The sequence below is a fragment of the Myxine glutinosa genome, unplaced genomic scaffold (genome assembly GCF_964187855.1).
Source record: "Myxine glutinosa unplaced genomic scaffold, kmMyxGlut1.1 SCAFFOLD_1930, whole genome shotgun sequence".
NCBI classification, from domain to species: domain Eukaryota; kingdom Metazoa; phylum Chordata; class Myxini; order Myxiniformes; family Myxinidae; genus Myxine; species Myxine glutinosa.
In genome coordinates this window covers 40,608-63,618 of record NW_027618025.1, presented here as the reverse complement: position 1 = coordinate 63,618, position 23,011 = coordinate 40,608, and the positions used below count along the sequence as shown (strand labels likewise).

General features: G+C 47.3%; 1 protein-coding gene across 2 annotated transcripts; it reads left to right on the top strand.

The window, feature by feature from the left end:
* Positions 1-5,429: 5,429 nt before the first annotated feature.
* On the top strand, positions 5,430-19,769 carry PSMC4 (proteasome 26S subunit, ATPase 4). Of its 2 annotated transcripts, XM_068123650.2 has the most exons (11): positions 5,430-5,554; positions 5,739-5,837; positions 9,479-9,665; positions 9,800-9,946; positions 10,180-10,289; positions 12,730-12,823; positions 13,555-13,722; positions 13,845-13,921; positions 14,248-14,416; positions 17,987-18,042; positions 19,262-19,769. In XM_068123650.2, the coding sequence occupies exons 1-11, from the start codon at positions 5,522-5,524 to the stop codon at positions 19,373-19,375; spliced, it is 1,254 nt and encodes a 417-aa protein (XP_067979751.1). In that variant the 5' UTR covers positions 5,430-5,521; the 3' UTR covers positions 19,376-19,769. The 2 variants fall into 2 exon arrangements, with proteins under 2 accessions (XP_067979751.1, XP_067979752.2); XM_068123651.2 differs by lacking the exon at positions 14,248-14,416 and having other exon boundaries at positions 17,978-18,042.
* Positions 19,770-23,011: the final 3,242 nt, after the last annotated feature.

Below are 23,011 nucleotides of genomic sequence, written 5' to 3'. Positions count from 1 at the left end.
ACAGGCAGTCAATGACAAAATATACACAGGCAGTCAATGGCATCAAACATACACGATTACAGAATATGCCATTTAGAGTTCGTCATCACTGTCCTGTGTGTCGTATCCGACAATATATTCCGCATCGTTTTCACAGTCCGTTCCACACAAGCAAAGGTCGGTCAAATTGATTGGCAAATCGAATTGGTCGAATGGTCGATCGAATCGAATCGATCGAATTGGTCGAATTGGTCGAATGGAATTGGTCGATTGGTCGAATTGGTCGAATCGAATTGGTCGGAATTGGCAAATGTAAACATTGATTTTCAGATTTTCCATGTAATAACGTTTCCAAAAATGTATAGGTTTGCTAATCTACCATGATTTTGAACGAAAAAACATAGTGAACCTGACTAAGACCCCGGGGAAGCACATACAATACACATAAAGAATCCCTTGGGTAGTTTTCTCTGTAGTATATTGTCTAAAATCCCCCTCTCACCAACCCCCGTATCAGTGGAAATATGAGTTGTGTTTGTGTAGGATTGTAATAACCCCACTGTGACTCTCTCTCTCTCTCTTTCTCTTTCGCTTTCTCTTTCTCTTTCTCTTTCTCTTTCTCTTTCTCTCTCTTTCTCTCTCTCTCCTTCTCTCTCTCTCCTTCTCTCTCTCTCTCCTTCTCTCTCTCTCCTTCTCTCTCTCTCTATCTCTGTGTTGCACCTCCACAGTGCTTCAAACATACTTTGCAGCACGCATACATCTTACAACACGCTTTGCAACACACAAATCAAGCCAAAACAGCGCAGTCAATCACCACAATGCCACAAGGAAGGAAAGGAATCAACATCCACCACAAAGCACTGCGCTTCGCTGGGCTGAGGAAGCTTTTTGAATTCCAATGACAACGTCAACACACAACCTCAAAGGCAATACCATGTTATGGTCACGGGCAGTACAGCGAACCCTGGGTGCAGCCAATGAGCATCGTCTGGATACAAGGTGGGCTAATGGAGTGATAGAGCTCTAGTGGATTCCAACGACAGCAAGGCAGATCTCCAAATCACCAAGGAAGCTCAAGGAGAGGGTTACTCAGTCTCCAAGCCACACCTCTCCTTGGGCTTTATAAGTCAGGAGATTTAAGCAGATCAGAGTTGTTGGTGCATCAGGAATCTGAGATGAGCAAGCTGGTGACCGGAGGGCTGGTGGAGCATGTGAGCGAGTGAGGTTCCAAGCCAGGAATGGAGCCAGCACATGGAGAGTTCCCAGACGCACTGGCTATGACACACTGATTCACAATACCTTTATCTGGCTTTCCCTACTTCTACTTTGTTCCCTTTGCATGCACAATGCATCAACTAACACCCATTGTCCTTTTCAGGGCTGGCTTACAGACTCACACTTCACGCTGCTTCCTCTAGGCCACACTCACACCATTTGCACCCCTGCCTACACGTTGCATTGCACTCTCTACCCTCCTCTTCTTTCTTCCCCTCCCCTCTCTTTTGTTGCGACCAACGTTAGCCTGCCGGCTTCCTTTTTGTGAGTGAGAGGCCGCAAACATGCCTCAAACCTCTTTCTCTTCTATCGTTCTATCTTCCTAACCTTGTATCCCCAGAATGTCTGAGAGGCCTATATTGTAGAAACTGTGACTAAGTGATATAATGAAACTGGGCTTTTGTGCTAGGAGTAAGAGCTTTGCTGCTGTGACACTACTGGTAAATACATGCTTCTTGTTGACATGACAAACTGGTCCTTAAACTGTATGATTGTCTGTTTCCATTGGTTAAAACATAGTGTGTGAATATTAACAGGCAGTTCAGCCCTGCTGTTTTGTTACGGTCAGCCATTAGCCAGCATTCCACTTACTGTATTGCTCGCTCGTTTGGGTTAATAAGAGCGGAGGGTTGAGAGCACAGTACTCTATCTGGGGGGTTTAATTTTCCGGCAAGGTAAAGCGGATTTAGATGCTGGACCCTGCCTGAATTAAACGTCTTAGACGGCATCCGTGGTTGCTTAGCATCCCATCCACTCGATTTGTCGGCTTAAAGGATCATCGGCTGGATTGTGGGTTCGAGAACTTCCCTCGTGATCCCTACCAACCCCGAGTTCGCAACAGTATAAAGTCTTATGTTCTTCAGCCGCTCCTCACAGCTTTGTATAGCTCGATGGCATCCATGTCCTCCCTCAGATGTGGTGACTAAAACTGGTCACAATATTCTAGATGAGGCCTCACTAAATTCCTGTACAGTGTCGTGCCATATTGACAACCATGATCTTTTATACCATCATTAACCCACACCGCTTTGCAGTTTCTCCTTCCTGAAAGTTTGCAGTTGCAAAAACACAGAATGATATATTCAGCTCAGTATTTACTACTGAGGACCTGACAGTGATTTTCAGAGTTTGAATACCATGAAGATTCTGGACAGGCTACATGAGACTACCTCATCAGGACCAGATGGTATACGTGATTGTGAATGGAGCATCCTCAAGGATGTCACTATTGGACCTGTTCTAGGTCCATCACTATTCCTTGTATTCATTAATGACCTACTGGAAGCCAGGTAATACCAGCGAAGAAAAAACACAACGACACCAAGCCAGATAAGGTAATGCCGGGGTCACAATATCACGTAAAGCCTAGCCGTAAGGGCCACGTAGGACCATTTTTTTGATACGGGGTGGGACGTGGCTATCCCGTGGCAGTTACGGCATCCACGTGGTAGTCACGGGGTCTACGTGGCGCCTACTGCAAGGTAGAGCGGGAATTTCAAAAAGTTCAAAATTTTACCATGTAAAGTCAGCCGTGTCCACTGCTGTGGCGCCTACTTAACGGCCACGGGGCTACCCCCGTGAGGGCCACGTAATACGTGGCGCTACGTGGAAAATATGGGGGACCCCCTATTGCCACGTAGAGCCACGTAATCGCCACATATAGACCTTATGCATATGACGTCACACACCCTTCGAAATGGAAGTGTGCCCCCCCTCAGAGGGCAAGCAATACTGCTACTGCAGCAATAGTGCTGCAACTACACAATGCAAATCCTGAGCAGTGCCCCATTCATGAGCAGATTCCACCTGTTGGAGGGACTGAAACCCAAACGGAACTGTCTTTCAGAGACATTCGTGCACTGGAAAAAAACATGGAGGAACTACAGAAGGACAATATTGTCCTCAGAACTGCAGTGTGTGACCTGGAAGAAAAGACGAGAGCAACAGGTCTGCAGGAAGAACACTTTCAGAACAACGATGCAAAACTCCGATTTTACACGAGACTTCCTTCTTGGGCAATTTTTTTACCACTCTTCACGTTTACATCACTTATTGACATGGGCATTGAGGAAGTTAGGAGTGGAGGAATGGTTGATCAGAGTAGTGATGGCAATGTACAAAAGAGCACGCACAGCTGTAAGGACGAAGGACAGGAACAGTGGTGAGTTTGAGGTGAAGGTGGGAGTGCATCAGGGGTCGGTCCTAAGTCCACTACTATTTGTAGCTGTGATGGAGGTGCTGGCTCAGACCGTAAAGGAGGGTTTACCGTGGGAGTTGTTGTATGCAGATGATCTGGTGTTGATTGCGGAAAGTATGGATGGACTGAAGGAAAAGATGAACAAGTGGAAGGAATGTATGGAGATAAAAGGTCTGAAGGTGAATATCGGAAAGACAAAGGTGATGGCAAGTGGTAAAGCATGTGGTGAGGTGGAAAGAACTGGGAAGTGGCCGTGTGCTGTGTGCAGGAAGGGTGTCGGAGTGAACTCCATTCAATGTACAATGTGTGCTGAGTGGGTTCATCAAAAATGTAGTGGTCTGAGAGGGTCATTAACCAGTGTGGCAGCTACATTCAAATGTAAGGTGTGCACAGAGGGAGCTGCAGATGGAGGAAATGTTGAGTTGGATCTTGGAGACGGCGTGAAGCTGGAAGGTGTGAAAACATTTTGCTACCTCGGAGACATGCTGAATGGAGAAGGTGGATCAGACTCGGCAACGGTTGCTCGAGTGAGATGTGCATGGAAGAAGTTTCGGGAACTGAGTGGCGTGCTGATGAGGAGGAGAGTGTCGCTGAAGCTGAAGGGAAAGGTGTATGCTGCATGTGTGAGAAGTGTTATGATTTATGGGAGCGAGACATGGGTAATGAACGTAGAGCAGCAACGAAGGCTGGAAAGGGTGGAAATGCGAATGGTTCGATGGATGTGCGGAGTATCGTTGAGAGAGAGGAAGACAAATGATGAATTGCGAAAGATGATGGGAATATTGCCTGTGATTGATGCTGTGAAGAGGAACAGGTTGAGATGGTTTGGTCATGTATTGAGGAAGGATGAAAGTGACTGGTTGAGAAGAGTGATGGAAATGAATGTAGAAGGAAGTAGAGGACGGGGAAGACCGAGAAAGACTTGGCTAAAGATGGTGGAAGAAGAAATGCGGGCAAGGGGGTTAACAAGGAGAGATGCAGAAAATAGGGCAAAATGGAGAAGATCGTCATGGGGACCACAAGGCTAACCCCCGCTCTAGCAGGGAAAATGGCCTTAAAATGCATGTTGTTGTTCTTGTTGCGTGTGCTCTCATAAATCTTTGTCCAGGAGTAGTTCCTATGGACTGATTATCATGGAAGTGTTATTTTATGGATCAACAGTATTGCCTTATTAGTGATACGCATTGTTAAATACGCACATGAAACAAAACAAAATGACAAGTAACATAAAGTTGTAGCAGTTTTATTGTCACAGTTGTCAGCTTCAAAACATATGTACACATATCATGTGCAGCTTCATTTATTGTTCACAGAAAATATGTAGGGTATAAATTTCTACAGAAACATTTCAAACATTACTATATCCATTGTTACTTCACCAAAAAACAATTTTTATGATTCATTCACCATGTGGACTTAGTTGACGCAGTTAGTTGCGATCGCAGTTGACTCGCACATCAACGCGTCGTCAGGGCTTTTGTTTGCCCTCTAAGATGGCGTCGCGTTTGGTTGTTAGGTGCTTCGTGACGTCAATGCATAAGGTCCATTGCTGATGGTTATGCCAATGTTTGCAATGATAACATCGCCATGACAAGTTAATTGGGTTAGACTGTTAGAGGAACCTACAGGATCCCATGAGTTTATAAGAAGCGATCTGCTATAAAGATAGAGCATTAACATTATCACATGATCATTTGTTTTGAGGGATGAATGTTTATTAATTTATTATAGTATTTGTTTATATTTGTTTTATATGCAGTTTACCTCATTTCAAATTTAACTGTTATGATTGATAAAGTTCTGTCTATCTTTATGTGCAATTGTGGTTTACTTGCCGTATTTACGTCATCAAACGTTCCTCGGACGTGATGGCGCATTTGACGTAGTGACGTAGTATTTCCGCCTCGGTGGTGTTTCTGACACGCCTGGACAAGGGGACGCATTTTAACGTAGTGACGTTTTATAACGTGGTGACGCATTTTAACGTGGTGACGCATTTTAACGTGGTGACGCATTTTAACGTGGTGACGCACTTCCTGCATGGTGGATCTTCCGGCGTGACTGGGCGCGATGGAAGCGTCTCCAGTGTTGGTTGAACGAACAGTAAGAAGGCCTGTTTGTATGGTTTAACATGTTGTCGATGTGATGTAGTACATTATAATGTTTAAATGTTGGATTTTTATTATTAATATTAGTGCGTATGGTGAGTGAGGTTAGGATATCTTATCAAACGCCATTGGCTCCTTTTCCTCACTTAATGCAACGAATGTCCTTTCGCTTTTGACAGGAGGACGTAGCCGTGGTGTCTGATTCCCGCCCGCAGACTTGTCTTTCTCTCCTTGCCACGGAACCGGAGGATTTGGAAGACTTGTACATCAAATACAAGGTGATGGACGTTGTGAAGCTTATAATAAACTACGATTAACGCTTTTAAACATGTCGTTTGTGTCCACGTCAGTCGTCAGTGTTTGGAGTACAAGTGCCGTTGTCTGTGTACAACGAGGTCCAGTCGATTTATTTAGCAGTGATTTTTACGCTGATTATAGATGAAGAGATTTTACAATCCAAACTGTTCCCCAAAAAGGAATGACGTTAAAAACGATGTATTTCAACACTTTGTCAAACCTAAACTAATTAATTGGTGCGACCATTTTTGTTATGGGCTAAAAATAATGTGCGTCGTGCTGCATTTTCATAGGAAGCATGGTCGTGCCCCATATACAGTATCAGACAGGATAATCTATCTATAATTCCAGTAATGTGTGTGTGTGTGTGTGTGTGTGTGTGTGTGTGTGTGTGTGTGTGTGTGTGTGTGTGTGTGTGTGTGTGTGTGTGTGTGTGTGTGTGTGTGTGTGTGTGTGTGTGTGTGTGTGTGTGTGTGTGTGTGTGTGTGTGTGTGTGTGTGTGTGTGTGTGTGTGTGTGTGTGTGTGTGTGTGTGTGTGTGTGTGTGTGTGTGTGTGTGTTTTTGTCTGTCTGTGACCGCTGTTTCTCGACAACTACCGGTCCGATATACTTGAAACTTGCCAGGTATATTGCTGGGGACCCGAGGATGTGCCTTTTCAAGGTTTGAAATTAATCGGACAAGTGCTTCCCAAGGTATGGTCACCGTACTCGCAAGCCGTTCGCTTTGGCTTTGCGAATGGACCAAACCATTTCATGTAAATAGAGGGGGGGGTTCTGTGGTCGTTACTGGCTTTGCGAATGGACCAAACCATTTCATGTAAATAGAGGGGGGGGGGGGGGGTTCTGTGGTCGTTACTGCCACGTGGTTTCAAAGTCTTTTTTTTGTTGTTGTTTGTACGCATGTTTTTTTGCACGCACGTACGGGCAAGCACCCACGTACGGGCACGTCCTAGTAATAATAATAATAATAACTAGAAGGAACCAGCGGAACATCCGCGCAATGTATAATGTGTCTTCAGGTATCCACACTCCCTCCCCGCACCCCCCTCCTCCCCCATATCCCCTCACGACCTCGACCTCTGCTTCCCAACCCTATGGCGTCATTCCCTTCACCATCTCAAGCCTTCAACCCCCCTCCTCATCTCCACCACAACTCCTCAACCACCCCTCCCCCACAAAAGTCCTCAACCTCCCCTACCCCACAACTCCTCAACCTCCCCTACTCCACAAAAGTCCTCAACCTCCCCTACCCCCCAACTCCTCAACCTCCCCTACCCCCCAACTCCTCAACCTCCCCTACCCCACAACTCCTCAACCTCCCCTCCCCCACAAAAGTCCTCAACCTCCCCTACCCCCCAACTCCTCAACCTCCCCTACTCCACAAAAGTCCTCAACCTCCCCTACCCCACAACTCCTCAACCTTCCCTACTCCACAAAAGTCCTCAACCGCCACTCCCCCACAACTCCTCAACCACCCCTACCCCACAACTCCTCAACCTCCTCTCCTCGACAAAAGTCCTCGACCTGCCCTCCCCCACAACTCCTCAACCTCCCCTCCTCCACAAAAGTCCTCAACCAAAAGGTTTCCTGGAAAAACCACATTTCAAATCTGGCCTCCAAAGCCAGTCGCCGACTGGGCATCCTCCGTCGTGCGAAGTCCTTCCTTGGCACACCTGAGCTCCTCACCACATACAAGGCTTTCATCCGCAGCTCAATGGAATACTGCTCTCCCCTCTGGGCTGGTGCTCCTGCCTCACACCTAGCTCGCCTTCGCGCTGTTGAAACCAAAGCATTCAGAATCATTGGAATCTCCCGCGATGAAGCTAACTCCAAGGGCCTCTCACTCACTCACCGCAGGCAGGTTGGTGGTCTTTCCGTCTTCTACCGACTCCTCTCTGGCCTTGCCCCCCCAGCTCTCTCTGGGCCCTGTCCCGCAAATATTCCTACAGGTCGCACAAGATCTGCCTGCAACCCTCTTTTGGTTAAACTGCCAAAATCAAGACTCTCTGCTCACCTTCACTCCTTCATTCCTCTTTTCTCCCGCCTCTGGAACAAACTCCCTCACTCTCTTCAATCCCACTCCACCCTCCAAGTCTTTAAAACAGCTGTTCACCACCATCTCTTATCTTCCCCCATCCAAAACCTTGATCTTTTCTACCCCCGCTAATTTCACCCCAATTCCACTTTTTGAAATACCAACTTCTGTCCTGGAAGTCCTTGGTGTCCTTGTGCTTTATACTTCTCCCTCCCCCCCCCCCCCTTCCCATGCCTCCTCCCCCCCGGGCCCTCTCCCTTCCACACATCTCCCTGCTCTCGGCTGTTGTGTTTGTGTGCTTTCCCTTTTCTCCCCATCTTGTCTTCCGCTCCCTCTTTTTGTGTATTTTGTTTGTCTGGTCGATTTGTTTGTGAAGTAAATGTTAGCTCTTTCACGAGCCTCGATTCAGTATACAAAAAAAAAAAAAAAAAAAAAACCACCCCTCCCCCACAACTCCTCAACCTCCCCTCGCCGACAAAAGTCCTCGACCTGCCCTCCCCCACAACTCCTCAACCTCCCCTCCCCCACAAAAGTCCTCACACCCCTCTCCCCCCAAAGCCTCAACTTCCTCCTCACAACTCTGTCCCATATTTGTGCTTCCCACCCTCACCCTCCCAATAATCCTCCCCATTTCAAGCCTTCAAATACCCTCCCCACTCCCACCACAACTCCTCAACCCCCCCTCCCTTCCCAAAAATAGCATTACATACATTTTTCAACATCCCTTATAAATAAATTAACTTGATGAACAGGATTAAATAATTAAATTGATATATGTGGGAAAATTACATTCCAAGACCAGGAATCAAACCTCAGGAGGAGGAGATTCGATTCCTGGTCTGGGAATGTAATTCTCCCACATATATCAATTTAATTATAAATCATACGCAATCACAGATATTTAACTTCCACATGCAGGATGCATGCGCGCATGCGTGAACTTCATTTCGGCATGATAATGCAACGGTTTCGGTTTTAAATGTGCAATAAATACGTGAAATTTTGCCGGAATTGGGCCGAGTCCTCGAGTCCTCACCACCCAAGTCCATCAGTCGAGTCCGAGTCCCCCTCAAAATGGACCGCAGTCCCACATCACCGACGATGGGCTCATGACTCGGTTGTCAAGAAAGATTTGAGCTTGAAAACTTGCTAGGTTCTTCGAAGTTTGTTACATTTAATCTTTTGAAATATAGATTTGGGTAAACAACGGCTAAGCGCCTGGATGAGTGGGAAGGGAATGGGACAATGTAACATGCAAAGGGGGGTATTGATGAATGAACGATGAAAGAAAAGAAAAGAGAAGGGAGGTGGAACATCTTGACAGGGCAATGTTAATGGGGGTAGTGAAGATAATGGGTAGAGTTGGTGGTGCACTGCCACCTTGAAGCCCTGGAGGGAAGAGTTTAACTCGATTATTCATTTTTACCACGAGTAATGGCGTCATCGTCCGGGATTGATCTCGCTAACAGGTCTCGGATTGATCTCGGATAACCAACTGGGCGGTGGGGTTCGGGACCTAACGCCAACAACAATGAACAAGTCTAAACAATTTTTCCCCTTCTTTGCTCTTCACAAATTGGTCTTTCAGAAACTCCAGCGAGAGTTGGAGTTCTTGGAAGTACAAGAAGAGTACATCAAGGATGAGCAGAGAAACTTGAAGAAAGAGTTCTTGCATGCCCAGGAGGAGGTGAAGCGCATCCAAAGCATCCCGCTGGTCATTGGACAATTCCTCGAGGCTGTTGATCAGAATACTGGAATTGTTGGTTCCACCACTGGTACGAAGGACACAATCGCAATTATCGTGTAACCTCTCGTCTTTTGGTTTATATTGTTTATAATATATATTTTTATCCAGCACCGTCATGCTTCCTTGAGCACTCTGCCATTCATTCCTTGTTTGTCTGACCAGGTTCCAACTACTATGTGCGAATCTTGAGCACTATTGACCGTGAGTTACTCAAACCCAGCGCCTCTGTGGCCCTGCACAAGCACAGCAATGCTCTCGTGGATGTTCTGCCTCCAGAGGCTGACAGCAGTATCACAATGCTCACTGCTGGTATACCTCTTCACGACTTCCTCAATTCTCGTAGCTTCTGTCCCCAATTCTCGTAGCTTTGCACCAATTCCCTTTACATTTCCGTTGGTGTTAACGGCATTTTGTTGATAAATGCATGCAGTCTGTGCTTGCTTTGTTGTAACAAACCCACCCTTCTGTAGTCCCAGAGTTCTCTATATCAGCAGAGTTTGCATAACAATGAAAACCGGTCAGACCGAGTATGTTGTGCACAGACCAGAAACCAGACGTCGCTTACGTGGACATCGGAGGCATGGATATTCAGAAGCAGGAAGTGCGGGAAGCAGTAGAGCTGCCACTCACTCACTTTGACCTCTACAAACAGGTGCCACTTCTAAGCATTACATCGTTGCCCCAAAGCCATTGTTGGCATCATAAAACGATTCTAGAATGGCACTGGGTAGAGCGCATTCCTCCACCAGGCTGTGAACAGATTACGTTTTGTATCCCATTGATAGGCCGGATCTGCATTTGGACCTGAACCAAAATTTAATCTGCTTTATCTTGTCACCTACCCCACTCATCCACCAACTTTCGTCCAAATCCATCCACTGTTTTTTGAAATATCGTATCTACATATCGGTTTTGGCCCCAGCTCTCAAAGGTGAAGAATGACTTAAAGTATTCTTGTATCCGAACCCGGATTTTCACCAAAGTATAATCAATTTGTCCTTGTCACACTCCCAACCTGCCCACCAAGTATTGTCCCAATCTGTCCACAACCTTTTGAGATATCCTGCTCACAGACAGACACACAGATGAAAACATAACTACGCCCACCTGTGGTGGAGGAGGTAATAAAACAGGTCATTCCCAACCACTGGAATGTACAAATAAAGGGATGGAGTGGGAGTTCTAAGGTAAAAGGCCGATTTCAGTCATACAAGTGTGGTTTCAAAACAACATCTATTTTTAACTTTCTATTCTGAAGTGGAAACCAAATTCCATCACAAAGCAGTAAAGGCAACTTCAATGAATTCTCCAGTAATTATGTTCTTTCTCATGATGTATCTGTTTGGATTTATGCTAGGAAGAGGAACGCCAGACGTGCTTTTTATTGTGAGGCAGTTGCAGGAGAAGTACATGGAGAAGAGGAAGAAGTTGTTTCTAGGGTTTGTTGATCTGGAGAAAGCATTCGATAGGGTTCCACGTGAAGTATTGACATGGGCATTGAGTAAGTTAGAAGTGGAGGAATGGTTGATCAGAGTAGTGATGGCAATGTACAAAAGAGCACGCACAGCTGTAAGGACGAAGGACGGGAACAGTGGTGAGTTTGAGGTGAAGGTGGGAGTGCATCGGGGTCGGTACTAAGTCCACTACTATTTGTAGCTGTGATGGAGGTGCTGGCTCAGAACGTAAAGGAGGGTTTACCGTGGGAGTCGTTGTATGCAGATGATCTGGTGTTGATTGCAGAAAGTATGGATGGACTGAAGGAGAAGATGAACAAGTGGAAGGAATGTATGGAGACAAAAGGTCTGAAGGTGAATATCGGAAAGACGAAGGTGATGGCAAGTGGTAAAGCATGTGGTGAGGTGGGAAGAACTGGGAAGTGGCCCTGTGCTGTGTGTAGGAAGGGTGTTGGAGTGAACTCCATTCAATGTACAATGTGCGCTGAGTGGGGTCATCAAAAATGTAGTGGTCTGAGAGGGTCATTAACCAGTGTGGCAGCTACATTCAAATGTAAGGTGTGCACAGAGGGAGCTGCAGATGGAGGAAATGTTGAGTTGGATCTTGGAGATGGCGTGAAGCTGGAAGGTGTGAAAACATTTTGTTACCTCAGCGACATGCTGAATGGAGAAGGTGGATCAGACTCGGCAATGGTTGCTGGAGTGAGATGTGCATGGAAGAAGTTTCGGGAACTGAGTGGCGTGCTGATGAGGAGGGGAGTGTCGTTGAAGCTGAAGGGAAAGGTGTATGCTGCATGTGTGAGAAGTGTTATGATTTATGGGAGCGAGACATGGGTCATGAATGTAGAGCAGCAACGAAGGCTGGAAAGGGTGGAAATGCGAATGGTTCGATGGATGTGCGGAGTATCGTTGAGAGAGAGGAAGACAAATGATGAATTGCGAAAGATGATGGGAGTAGAGCCTGTGATTGATGCTGTGAAGAGGAACAGTTTGAGATGGTTTGGTCATGTGCTGAGGAAGGATGAAAGTGACTGGTTGAGAAGAGTGATGGAAATGAATGTAGAACGAAGTAGAGGACAGGGAAGACGGAGAAAGACTTGGCTAAAGATGGTGGAAGAAGAAATGCGGGCAAGGGGGTTAACAAGGAGAGATGCAGAAAATAGGGCAATATGGAGAAGATTGTCATGGGGACCGCAAGGCTAACCCCTGCTCTAGCAGGGAAAATGGCCTTAAAATGCCTGCTGTTGTTGTTGTTGTTGTCATGATGTATCGAGAGATCTCCACAATGTTTATTTCAATTTGTGCCACCAGTACCGAAACCGGTTTGCTTCTATTGGTCTATTCTTCATTCATACACAATTCATGTCTGCATTTGCTGTCTGCTATACTTCTTACAACATTGCATTGCTCAATATAAACCACACATCAGCCACAACCAGTGTGAGCATCCATCAACGGAAGGTGATTTTTGGCTCGACAATGATGTAGTATACGTAACGCATTTGTGAGCACCACCTTAGTGTGGCGATACCTAGGACTGTTTAGTTCCTGGTTTTGTTTTCTCTCACTTTCCCATTATGGAATCGCTGTCTGAGCCATAATGGAAATCCCACTAAGGAAGTGCTCCTCGTTTGCCAGATTGGAATTGATCCACCCCGTGGGGTGCTCATGTATGGACCACCAGGGTGTGGTAAGACGATGCTGGCAAAGGCTGTGGCTCACCATACCACAGGTAATATCTGCAGCCTTTACTCCACCAATGAAGTACCTGTTTGGGTCTTGTTTTGTCTCCATTAAACCATTGAATGTTGCTTTATTTGAATTTTGACATATTTAGTCAGAATTTGTTCTTTTTCTTTTTAATTGAGAAGTCATTTTCATGTGATGATGTTATCTTGTTGGGTTGTTTTGTATACAAAGTTGAGGCTCGTGGAAGAACACTGAATGGATCAGGACGTAACACGACGAATGGAACAGTAGTAAGAGGGGGAAAACACGAACAGCAAGCAGGGTTGAAGGACAAAATAGAGGGACACTTGGGCAGATAAGAGGTGGTGCGGAGGATGCACTGGGTAGACGATGAGGATAAAGAAGCAACCTCTTAGGAAAGAATAACTGGAAATTTGGAAGGATGTGGGCTTGGGGTTGGGGGGGTGGGGGGGGGGAGGAGCAGGGTAATGGATGTAGAAAGGATAATGGTTTTGGATTGCTGATATGATCTGAGATGGTGGTGACGAGCTGCTTTGAAGATGTGGGGGGAAGAATGAGATTGAAGAGAATGTGGATGGGTGATTGCAATAAATGAAAGTGGAACAGTTTCTCAAACGTTTTGCTTTAAAAAGAAATGAGACAAATTTTAACACGTCTACATTTAGATAATTGTTGGACATTTTTCATTGTCCATTGCACCTGAATGTGGACCATAATGTGTTTGCTTTTCTGGCTTGTATCTTGTGCACCTAGCGGCATTCATTCGTGTCGTCGGCTCGGAGTTTGTGCAGAAGTACTTGGGCGAAGGCCCGCGCATGGTCCGTGATGTTTTCCGCCTTGCCAAAGAGAACGCACCAGCCATCATCTTCATTGACGAGATCGACGCCATCGCCACCAAGCGCTTCGACGCGCAGACTGGAGGCAAGCGCCGCGAGTCGATACTTGCATCGGTTGTGCTGAGTGGCTGTCGGTCCGTGTGTGCGTCGTAGACGATTGTGCGCACCCATTGAGGTGAGCGTTTTGTGTCGTTTTTTTTTTTTTAGCGGATCGAGAGGTTCAGCGCATTCTGCTTGAGCTCCTCAACCAGATGGATGGATTTGATCAGACGGTGAATGTAAAGGTATGCCAAACATTACTGAACCCTTCATATAAGCTTGGGCTTTTAATATTAGTACGATTATCAACCGTTTCACCTCTCATCATCTTGCTACCTTTTTATAAGGTTTTTATTATAATCTTATATACCTTATTTTCTTCCACACATCTCACTCTCATCTCTCAGTTTATTGAACCTGTGGGATGATAAACCCATACAAAACTTGTAGCTGTCATCAGCAATATATATTGTCAGAGTGCAGTGCATCTTCAAGCTTTTTCTTGGAATCTTGACCTTCTTAGAAGGAAAATAATAAAAAGTCACTCACATATGTCCTTGTTTTTCTTAAGGTGATAATGGCTACAAACAGAGCTGACACATTGGATCCGGCTCTGTTACGGCCAGGACGCTTAGACCGCAAGATAGAGTTTCCTCTGCCAGACCGACGGCAGAAACGCCTCATCTTTTCTACCATCACGTCCAAAATGAACCTTTCCGACGAAATTGATCTTGAGGATTGTATCCTGCCTGTACACGTGTAAGGCCATTTGTGTTACTAATTTTTAGGCTGGTTGGATGGCGAAGAGGAACACACACTCGCATCTCAGCTGTCTAGCTTTTGAATCTCGACCCAGCTATAAATTGTCGTCCTGGTGTTTCACAGGCAGGGTGATTCAGCAATGTGTGTGCTGGGGAAGCAGAGAGGGGGCGGGTCGTGAAGGGAGCAGAGAGGGGGCGGGTCGTGAAGGGAGCAGAGAGGGGGCGGGTCGTGAAGGGAGCAGAGAGGGGGCGGGTCGTGAAGGGAGCAGAGAGGGGGCGGGTCGTGAAGGGAGCAGAGAGGGGCCGGGTCGTGAAGGGAGCAGAGAGGGGGCGGGGCGTGAAGGGAACAGAGAGGAGCCGGGGCGTGAAGGGAGCAGAGAGGGGCCGGGGCGTGAAGGGAGCAGAGAGGGGCCGGGGCGTGAAGGGAGCAGAGAGGGGCCGGGGCGTGAAGGGAGCAGAGAGGGGCCGGGGCGTGAAGGGAGCAGAGAGGGGCCGGGGCGTGAAGGGAGCAGAGAGGGGCCGGGCGTGAAGGGAGCAGAGAGGGGCCGGGGCGTGAAGGGAGCAGAGAGAGGCCGGGGCGTGAAGGGAGCAGAGAGGGGCCGGGGCGTGAAGGGAGCAGAGAGGGGCCGGGGCGTGAAGGGAGCAGAGAGGGGGCGGGGCGTGAATGGAGCAGACAGTGGCTGGGGCGTGAAGGGAGCAGACAGGGGGCGGGGCGTGAAGGGAGCAGAGAGGGGGCGGGGCGTGAAGGGAGCAGAGAGGGGGCGGGTCGTGAAGGGGGCAGAGAGGGGCCGGGTCGTGAAGGGGGCAGAGAGGGGGCGGGGCGTGAAGGGAGCAGAGAGGGGCCGGGGCGTGAAGGGAGCAGAGAGGGGCCGGGGCGTGAAGGGAGCAGAGAGGGGCCGGGGCGTGAAGGGAGCAGAGAGGGGCCGGGGCGTGAAGGGAGCAGAGAGGGGCCGGGGCGTGAAGGGAGCAGAGAGGGGCCGGGGCGTGAAGGGAGCAGAGAGGGGCCGGGGCGTGAAGGGAGCAGAGAGGGGCCGGGGCGTGAAGGGAGCAGAGAGGGGCCGGGGCGTGAAGGGAGCAGAGAGGGGCCGGGGCGTGAAGGGAGCAGAGAGGGGCCGGGGCGTGAAGGGAGCAGAGAGGGGCCGGGGCGTGAAGGGAGCAGAGAGGGGCCGGGGCGTGAAGGGAGCAGAGAGGGGCCGGGGCGTGAAGGGAGCAGAGAGGGGCCGGGGCGTGAAGGGAGCAGAGAGGGGCCGGGGCGTGAAGGGAGCAGAGAGGGGCCGGGGCGTGAAGGGAGCAGAGAGGGGCCGGGGCGTGAAGGGAGCAGAGAGGGGCCGGGGCGTGAAGGGAGCAGAGAGGGGCCGGGGCGTGAAGGGAGCAGAGAGGGGCCGGGGCGTGAAGGGAGCAGAGAGGGGCCGGGGCGTGAAGGGAGCAGAGAGGGGCCGGGGCGTGAAGGGAGCAGAGAGGGGCCGGGGCGTGAAGGGAGCAGAGAGGGGCCGGGGCGTTAAGGGAGCAGAGAGGGGCCGGGGCGTTAAGGGAGCAGAGAGGGGCCGGGGCGTGAAGGGAGCAGATAGGGCCGGGGCGTGAAGGGAGCAGATAGGGGGCGGGCGTGAAGGGAGCAGAGAGGGGGCGGGCGTGAATGGAGCAGACAGTGGCCGGGGCGTGAAGGGAGCAGACAGGGGGGGGCGGGGCGTGAAGGGAGCAGAGAGGGGGCGGGGCGTGAAGGGAGCAGAGAGGGGGCGGGGCGTGAAGGGAGCAGAGAGGGGGCGGGGCGTGAAGGGAGCAGAGAGGGGGCGGGGCGTGAAGGGAGCAGAGAGGGGGCGGGGCGTGAAGGGAGCAGAGAGGGGGCGGGGCATGAAGGGAGCAGGGAGGGGGCGTGGCGTGAACGGAGCAGAGAGGGGGCGGGCGTGAAAAACAAGGAGTGGGTGAAGAGTGAAAGAAAGCAAGGATGGGATTTTTAAATTGCCCTCGCCCGAGGAGAAGGTTTTACATTTGATTCCATTTGTTTGCCTGTTTGTTTGTCTGTCTGTCTCTGTTTGTTTGTTTGTCCGCACAGAATAAATATAATTTTCTCTGCAACCGTTGGTCTGATTGATAGGAAATTTTCACCATAGGTGCAGCTCCTCCTGTAGAATTTTTTAAAAAGAATTATGTCATCGGTCATGTGGTACGGGCGCCATCTTGGAAAACCGGAAAAATTTTGCACCTCTATATCTCCGAAGCACTGCATATAAAGAAAATTGAGACATGGCTCATTGTAAAGAACTGTTTATGGGGAATATCATATGTTAATGATGATGTCATAGGTTCCTCCATATGACATCATAATTCGGCAAGTACAAAACTTCAACCGATCAAGATGAAATTTTTTGAGCGTTATATTTGGATAAATTGGTGGAATAAAAAAAAAAAACGTCATTGGTCACGTGGTTTTGGCTGCCATATTTGTTTTAACGCAAAAGCCTTAAAACCACTAATACATGTCATGGTGAGGGTCTGCAATCTCTGATTCCTCTTTCTTGTTTTCAAGTGTAATTAGGCATAAAAGCTGGGTTATGTTTTTGTTTTCTGCTGCTTGATTTTCTGCTGCAGCAACGAAGGCTGGAAAGGGTGGAAATGCGAATGGTTCGGTGGATGTGTGGAGTATCGTTGAGAGAGAGGAAGACAAATGATGAATTGCGAAAGATGATGGGAATATTGCCTGTGATGGATGCTGTGAAGAGAAACAGTTTGAGATGGTTTGGTCATGTGTTGAGGAAGGATGAAAATGACTGGTTGAGAAGAGTGATGGAAATGAATGTAGAAGGAAGTAGAGGACGGGGAAGACCGAGAAAGACTTGGCTAAAGATGGTGGAAGAAGAAATGCGGGCAAGGGGGTTAACAAGGGGAGATGCAGAAAATAGGGCAAAATGGAGAAGATTGTCATGGGGACCGCAAGGCTAACCCCCGCTCTAGCAGGGAAAATGGCCTTAAAATGCCTGTTGTTGTTGTTTCTGCTGCTTGATCTACCTGCAAATCATACGTGCTCACGTTGATGTACTGTTGGTGTAAAATAACCATTCCTTTCACATCATGAGGCGCATGGGAGCTGGCGAGGCAGTTTCATTGGCTAAGGAGTATAATCTTGGATGGGTTGCCATTCCGATGCAGGATGCTCGAATGGCACAGTAACCTGATACTCATTTTTCCGACCTTCGAAGGACGACAGGCTGGGTCAACCCACCTGGTGTTATTTCAACGGCACGACAGAGGTTTTGACCCAAGACCCTAAGATCTTAAACCTGCCACCTTAACCATGAAGATAATACAAGGGTTGGACTGTCGGTGTAATGATAATTAATGTACAGGAATTTGTCGGGTTTGGCCAATGTAATCTGTGCATTTGTAGGAATGAATCTACTTGCCCACCTTAGAAAGTCAGGTATGATGTCATATTGCTGACTGATTATAAAGAAAATGGCTTTGGCATTTGCAAACATTTAATGGGGTTCAAAGGAAGCCCGTCACCATGAATTGTTTACTGTGGTGTATTTCAACCTTGACTAGCTCTTGCAGATGTGGCCCGACCTGATCGCATATCTGGAGCTGACATCAACTCCATCTGTCAGGAGGTGAGTGTGATGCGACGGGGCACATGTTTCGTTTTGTTTTATATTTTGTTCATTTCCTCTTTGATGTTTCATGATATGCAGATTGACGTGATGGACTTAAAAGGAAAAAAAAAACTTTTTATGGAAATCAACTGATATTTCTTATTTAAATAAAACTGGTGAGGTACCCGTGCTATGCACGGGTGGGAGGCCAGAGGCAAACAGACAATGCAGAAACGGCGAATGCTAAAGCATGAAACCAATAAATTCCACATTCCTGTAGCACCCTCAGTTGCACGTCAGACATGGACAGCAAATTCGTGAAGGACTTCCATGAAAAACGTACCCGTTCGCAAACAAACGGGTACGTGTGTTCCATACCCAGTCAATGGCGAATCTGCATATGGCGATCCACGAATTCACGTTTAGAAAGTAGAAACCGTCACGGCATTTCGTCATTCACTTGAACTCGATATCTCTTTCTTCATTCCAAACAACATAACTCCAATCACAAATTAAATAGCATTAATATAAAAAATAAACTTTTAACAACATTCGTGACATAAACAAATATTTAAATCCTGATGTGAAGTTCCGTGCGGTTGGGTGAGCACAATTACGAATTCATAATCCTAATTGTATTCACTCAAGTCCAATCACCAATTGATACTTTAACAAAATGCTGTTTTAAATGACGGTTGTATTGGGATATTATCAAACCAGTTCATTGCCGTAATCTGTCCACTTCCGCATTCGCGGCAGGTTCGTAACTCATCAGGGTTTTCCTCAATTCCACAATGAAATACTGTTCAGCCGATTTTAATTTTCATGTCATGTTCTTTTGGTGAATTATCGTAGGATTTTACTGCGGGGGTTCCAGGAAATCGTTGCGATCGGTGCAGCCGTTTTTGCGGTACCCGGGACAATAACGTTAGGCAAGAGTCCAAACCTGAAAATGCTGGAGACCAAAGCTGAGATTGTAAAAACAATATAGCCTATTTTACTGCAGGCGTCCCAGGATTACCCACCCAAAATATCGTTGTGATCGGTTCAGCCGTTTTTGCGGTAACTGGGAACGGACGGACAGACATTTGGTGAATTATAGTCAGATGCTTATCATTGCACATTGCCGTGGTTGTTAACTGAAGTGAAACTGCTCCAATTTCATGTGTGGATGGTGTGAGACTTGAGAAGCATTTTGAGCTGTTCTTCTTCCTCTTCCTTATTCTCTTTTCAAAAGGCTGGTATGCTGGCAGTGCGGGAAAACCGTTACATCGTGCTGGGCAAGGACTTTGAGAAGGCTTATAAGAACAACATCAAAAAGGATGAACAAGAGCACGAGTTCTACAAGTAGTGAAAGGTTACCTGGTTGTTTGTAGGTAGGGTGGCAGGATTAACATTGACAATTTGTGATTGCAGAGCTTCGTTTATGGAGACGCAAGTCCTTTAAGAGGGCCTGGATTGGCTCGGTTTGAATTGCAACACGACTAGTCATTCACACCATGTTACCCTTGTGTTTTTATTTCGAGGTTTATGACACGGCTGTCTCGCGTTTCTGTGGGAAATGTATCCTTGCGTTTGGGGCTTTGGGTGCTCTGTGGCCAAAACCTTTTTCCAGACTAGTCCGAGGGTATAATTACTCCGACGGATGACTGTGGCGGCAGTAACAGCACACTTAGACTATGTACTTAGAGAGGCAGCGCTCTTGTCCCTCATGCAATAAAGTTTGTTTGAAATCTGCACAAGAAGGTTTTAATTTTTGATATGTGGGGGTTTCATGTTGTCCAATCTAGGCTCATGGAAGGATAACACCATGACAATGAGGTTTGTGGGGAAACACAATAGGTGGAGGATGAAATGTCGTCAAGCAGTCGTACCCCACAGGTGTGCAAGGTGTGTGGTCGTCTTTACTTGGGCAAATTCCATGGACTTTATCATTGAGTGGTGGATCAAAAGCAAAGTTACTGGAGACCTTTCTCATAGGAATTGTTGAAAGTTTCAGAGGGCCACACAGTGTGGAAGAACAAGGAGAGTCTGCAAGTCATGAGAACAGGATCCGCAGACCATGGTTACCGTGAATGTGTTATCAAGGTGTGTGGTGTGGTGTATGACGACGACACCACCACGTCCATGCCATCAATCATGACATCTTATACCTTCCTGAAATCGATCAACCTGTGGTTGTGGTGCAAGACATGCCTTCGCCCATTTCCTTTCACTGTTCAATGACCTTTTTTTTTTTTAAATTAAACCATGTTTACAAAACAAATAAATGTCGCACTCTCACTTAGTCTTTCGACCCTCCCCAGCTCCTCGAGGTGGTCGGTGTACTTTTCCAGTATCTCCAAGCGTTAAAGTAATAATCCAAGTTTTCCCAAACTCGGGGTCCTTTTTCTAATTCAACTCCATCTTGCAGAGACCGTTCAACTCCGCCGATGTGTCCCCACACAAAGTACAAGCGGAATGCCTAATTGTCACCATCGATGAGTTCTGAACTAGTGCAGGCCAGGTTGCTTCGTCTCGAGTCGCTACAATCGCACACTACCTGTTTCTGAACCAGCAGAAATGATCATCCTGCTTTATGGGAAACATGGCGTTTGGTTCTTGGTCAAACGAGTTATATCTGCTTTACCAAGTTGCAAGTCATAAACGATGGTAATAAAACAACTAAACCAGATGGAGAACAAAGTTCGCTTGAAAATGAGGAATTTGATCGTTTTGGTGAAATTGCTTCGTTAGGATGTAAATTAAAGAAGGCCGACATGGAGCCATGCATTAATTACGTGTGCAAACCCAAGTGGTTCGAAAACCAAGCAATTCCCCCATACGTACGTAATAATTAGATGGCTGGATATTCGATAGTGGTGTTAAATATAAATCTCTTTATACGAAGATCTAGCATAAAGGTGAAAATGATGACATTAATTGCCAAGGACATGCGTGGGCAGTGCAGGATCAAAAAATGAATTGGACTAAAACATCTATATTGTACTATATTATAAAATAGGCTATAAGTATAATGCTGTTGTTTGCCTCCACCACCCTGAAACACGGAAACGCTCCTCAGAGGGAAAAATTAAGTAAAAGCTGCTTCAAATGTATCCAATGCATCTTTTCAATCAAAAAAATTATTTAAATCCGGGCGGTGTATAGGCAACAACGCTCCCGAATTTTTTTTTTTTTTTCTGTTAAGAAATATATATAACCTCCAATATTTGAGCTCTTTCAAGCACCGCAAGAATAAAAGGCTTCCATTTTTATATTGTGGTCCGTACTGTATTTTAGCACGGAATTCTGTTGGTTTTCATTAATTCACCCAAACATCGATAATTACCCAGACAGCAAGCGTGAAATGTGCACTGGTCTCTATACTTGAGATTTGAGAATGAGATCAGTGGAAACGAGACATCGAGGACGTGCCCGTCGTGCCTTGACAAGTTGTAATTGGCTGCTGGCAAATGACGTAGTACAATGACGTGTCGTTTCCCGTTCTTCAAATTGGAAAATAAGAGAATTAGACCTACAAATAACGCAACAATACGATGGCATTGGAACCACAGGGTGCCTCGTAATTGTTATAATAATCGTTTGTAATGAAAACAACGACAACTTTGTACAGACGGGGACGGGCAACGCTCAGCTAATCAGACCAGACATATACACCTCAAAGCGACGTCCGTGTGTCCTTTACCGTTCGTTGTATGTAGTTGATTACAATTTGGAGGATCAACCATTTGTACAGGATTCTCACGTTTAGTTATTGCACATTCGAGGACACGGTCAAGGCTTCGAGTGGAGCTGCAGGTTTCCTTCCATGCAGGGAACGCAGCTGTGCCCAGGTGCAGGGGCAGTACCTGTCCTGCCTTTGGGATTTCTAACTGTTTGTTACTGTTGTGTCAATAACTCCTCTTCGCAAAGTGCGCATCTACCCAAAGCACAAATTATCATTTGATGATGACCTTGTTTTGACAAAATAATAACATGCACATGTCATGGCTGCTGACGCGCACAACGTGTCATGGCCGCTAACCGCAGAGCAAACCGCTTGGATCACGTTTACACTCACTGGGGATCTTCTTCTTCGAGGAAACAAATCGAGCGGTTAGCAAAATCATCAAACCACTCACGCACTCATCGTGTGTGCTTGGCAGGGGGAAGTTTTGCGCCAAGTCCTTCACGAACCGACTAATTATGTATGTACGTATAAAGTCGACAATGAAACCAGTTTATTCTTTTGAACTTCTCGGCCTCAGCGTCAGCCATAACCTCCTGGACATTCCAAGCGAGCGCAACACTGCGCATCCTCAACAGTTCTGTCGTTGCTTGGACAAATCAGAACTGAATATTAAAGAACGCGGCGACGTTTCGTCCTACCTGCGAAACACCAGGACGACAGTTTAAAACTGGGTCGGATTAGGCGCCACAAAAGGCAAGGCACCTCAAAAGGGCGCGCACATGACATGGCTAACCGCTTATGTCAGCGCAACCAAGATACCACTGGACTGGACATGGAATGATGGAATGGATTATGGAACGCTGGGTATGCACCAGGAATAACTGGACTCTGGAGGCAGAGGCGGGGCGAAAAAATTGGAGGCGAGGCGATACAAATTGGAGGTGGGGCGAAAAAAATGGAGGCGGGGCGATACAAATTGGAGGCGGGGCGATACAAATTGGAGGCGGGGCGATAAAAAATGGAGTCGTGGCGATAACAAATTGGAGGCGGGGCGAAAAAAATGGAGGCGGGCGATACAAATTGGAGGCAGGGCGAAAAAAATGGAGGCGGGCGACACAAATTGGAGGCGGGGCGATAGAAATTGGAGGCGGGGCGAAAAGATTGGAGGCGGGGTGAAAAGATTGGAGGCGGGGCGAAAAGATTGGAGGCGGGGCGATACAAATTGGAGGCGGGGCGATACAAATTGGAGGCGGGGCGATACAAATTGGAGGCGGCGTTAAAAATTGCATGCGGAAGCGGAACAGACGCTGAAAC

What these genes read in the sequence shown, in the direction of transcription:
- PSMC4 (XM_068123650.2), top strand. Translation starts at nt 5,522, where the DNA reads ATGGAAGCGTCTCCAGTGTTGGTTGAACGAACA. An exon ending in ATCAGACGGTGAATGTAAAG is followed by an intron (nt 13,922 to 14,247) that starts GTATGCCAAACA and finishes GTTTTTCTTAAG; the next exon opens with GTGATAATGGCTACAAACAG. An exon ending in CGAAATTGATCTTGAGGATT is followed by an intron (nt 14,417 to 17,986) that starts GTATCCTGCCTG and finishes TAGCTCTTGCAG; the next exon opens with ATGTGGCCCGACCTGATCGC.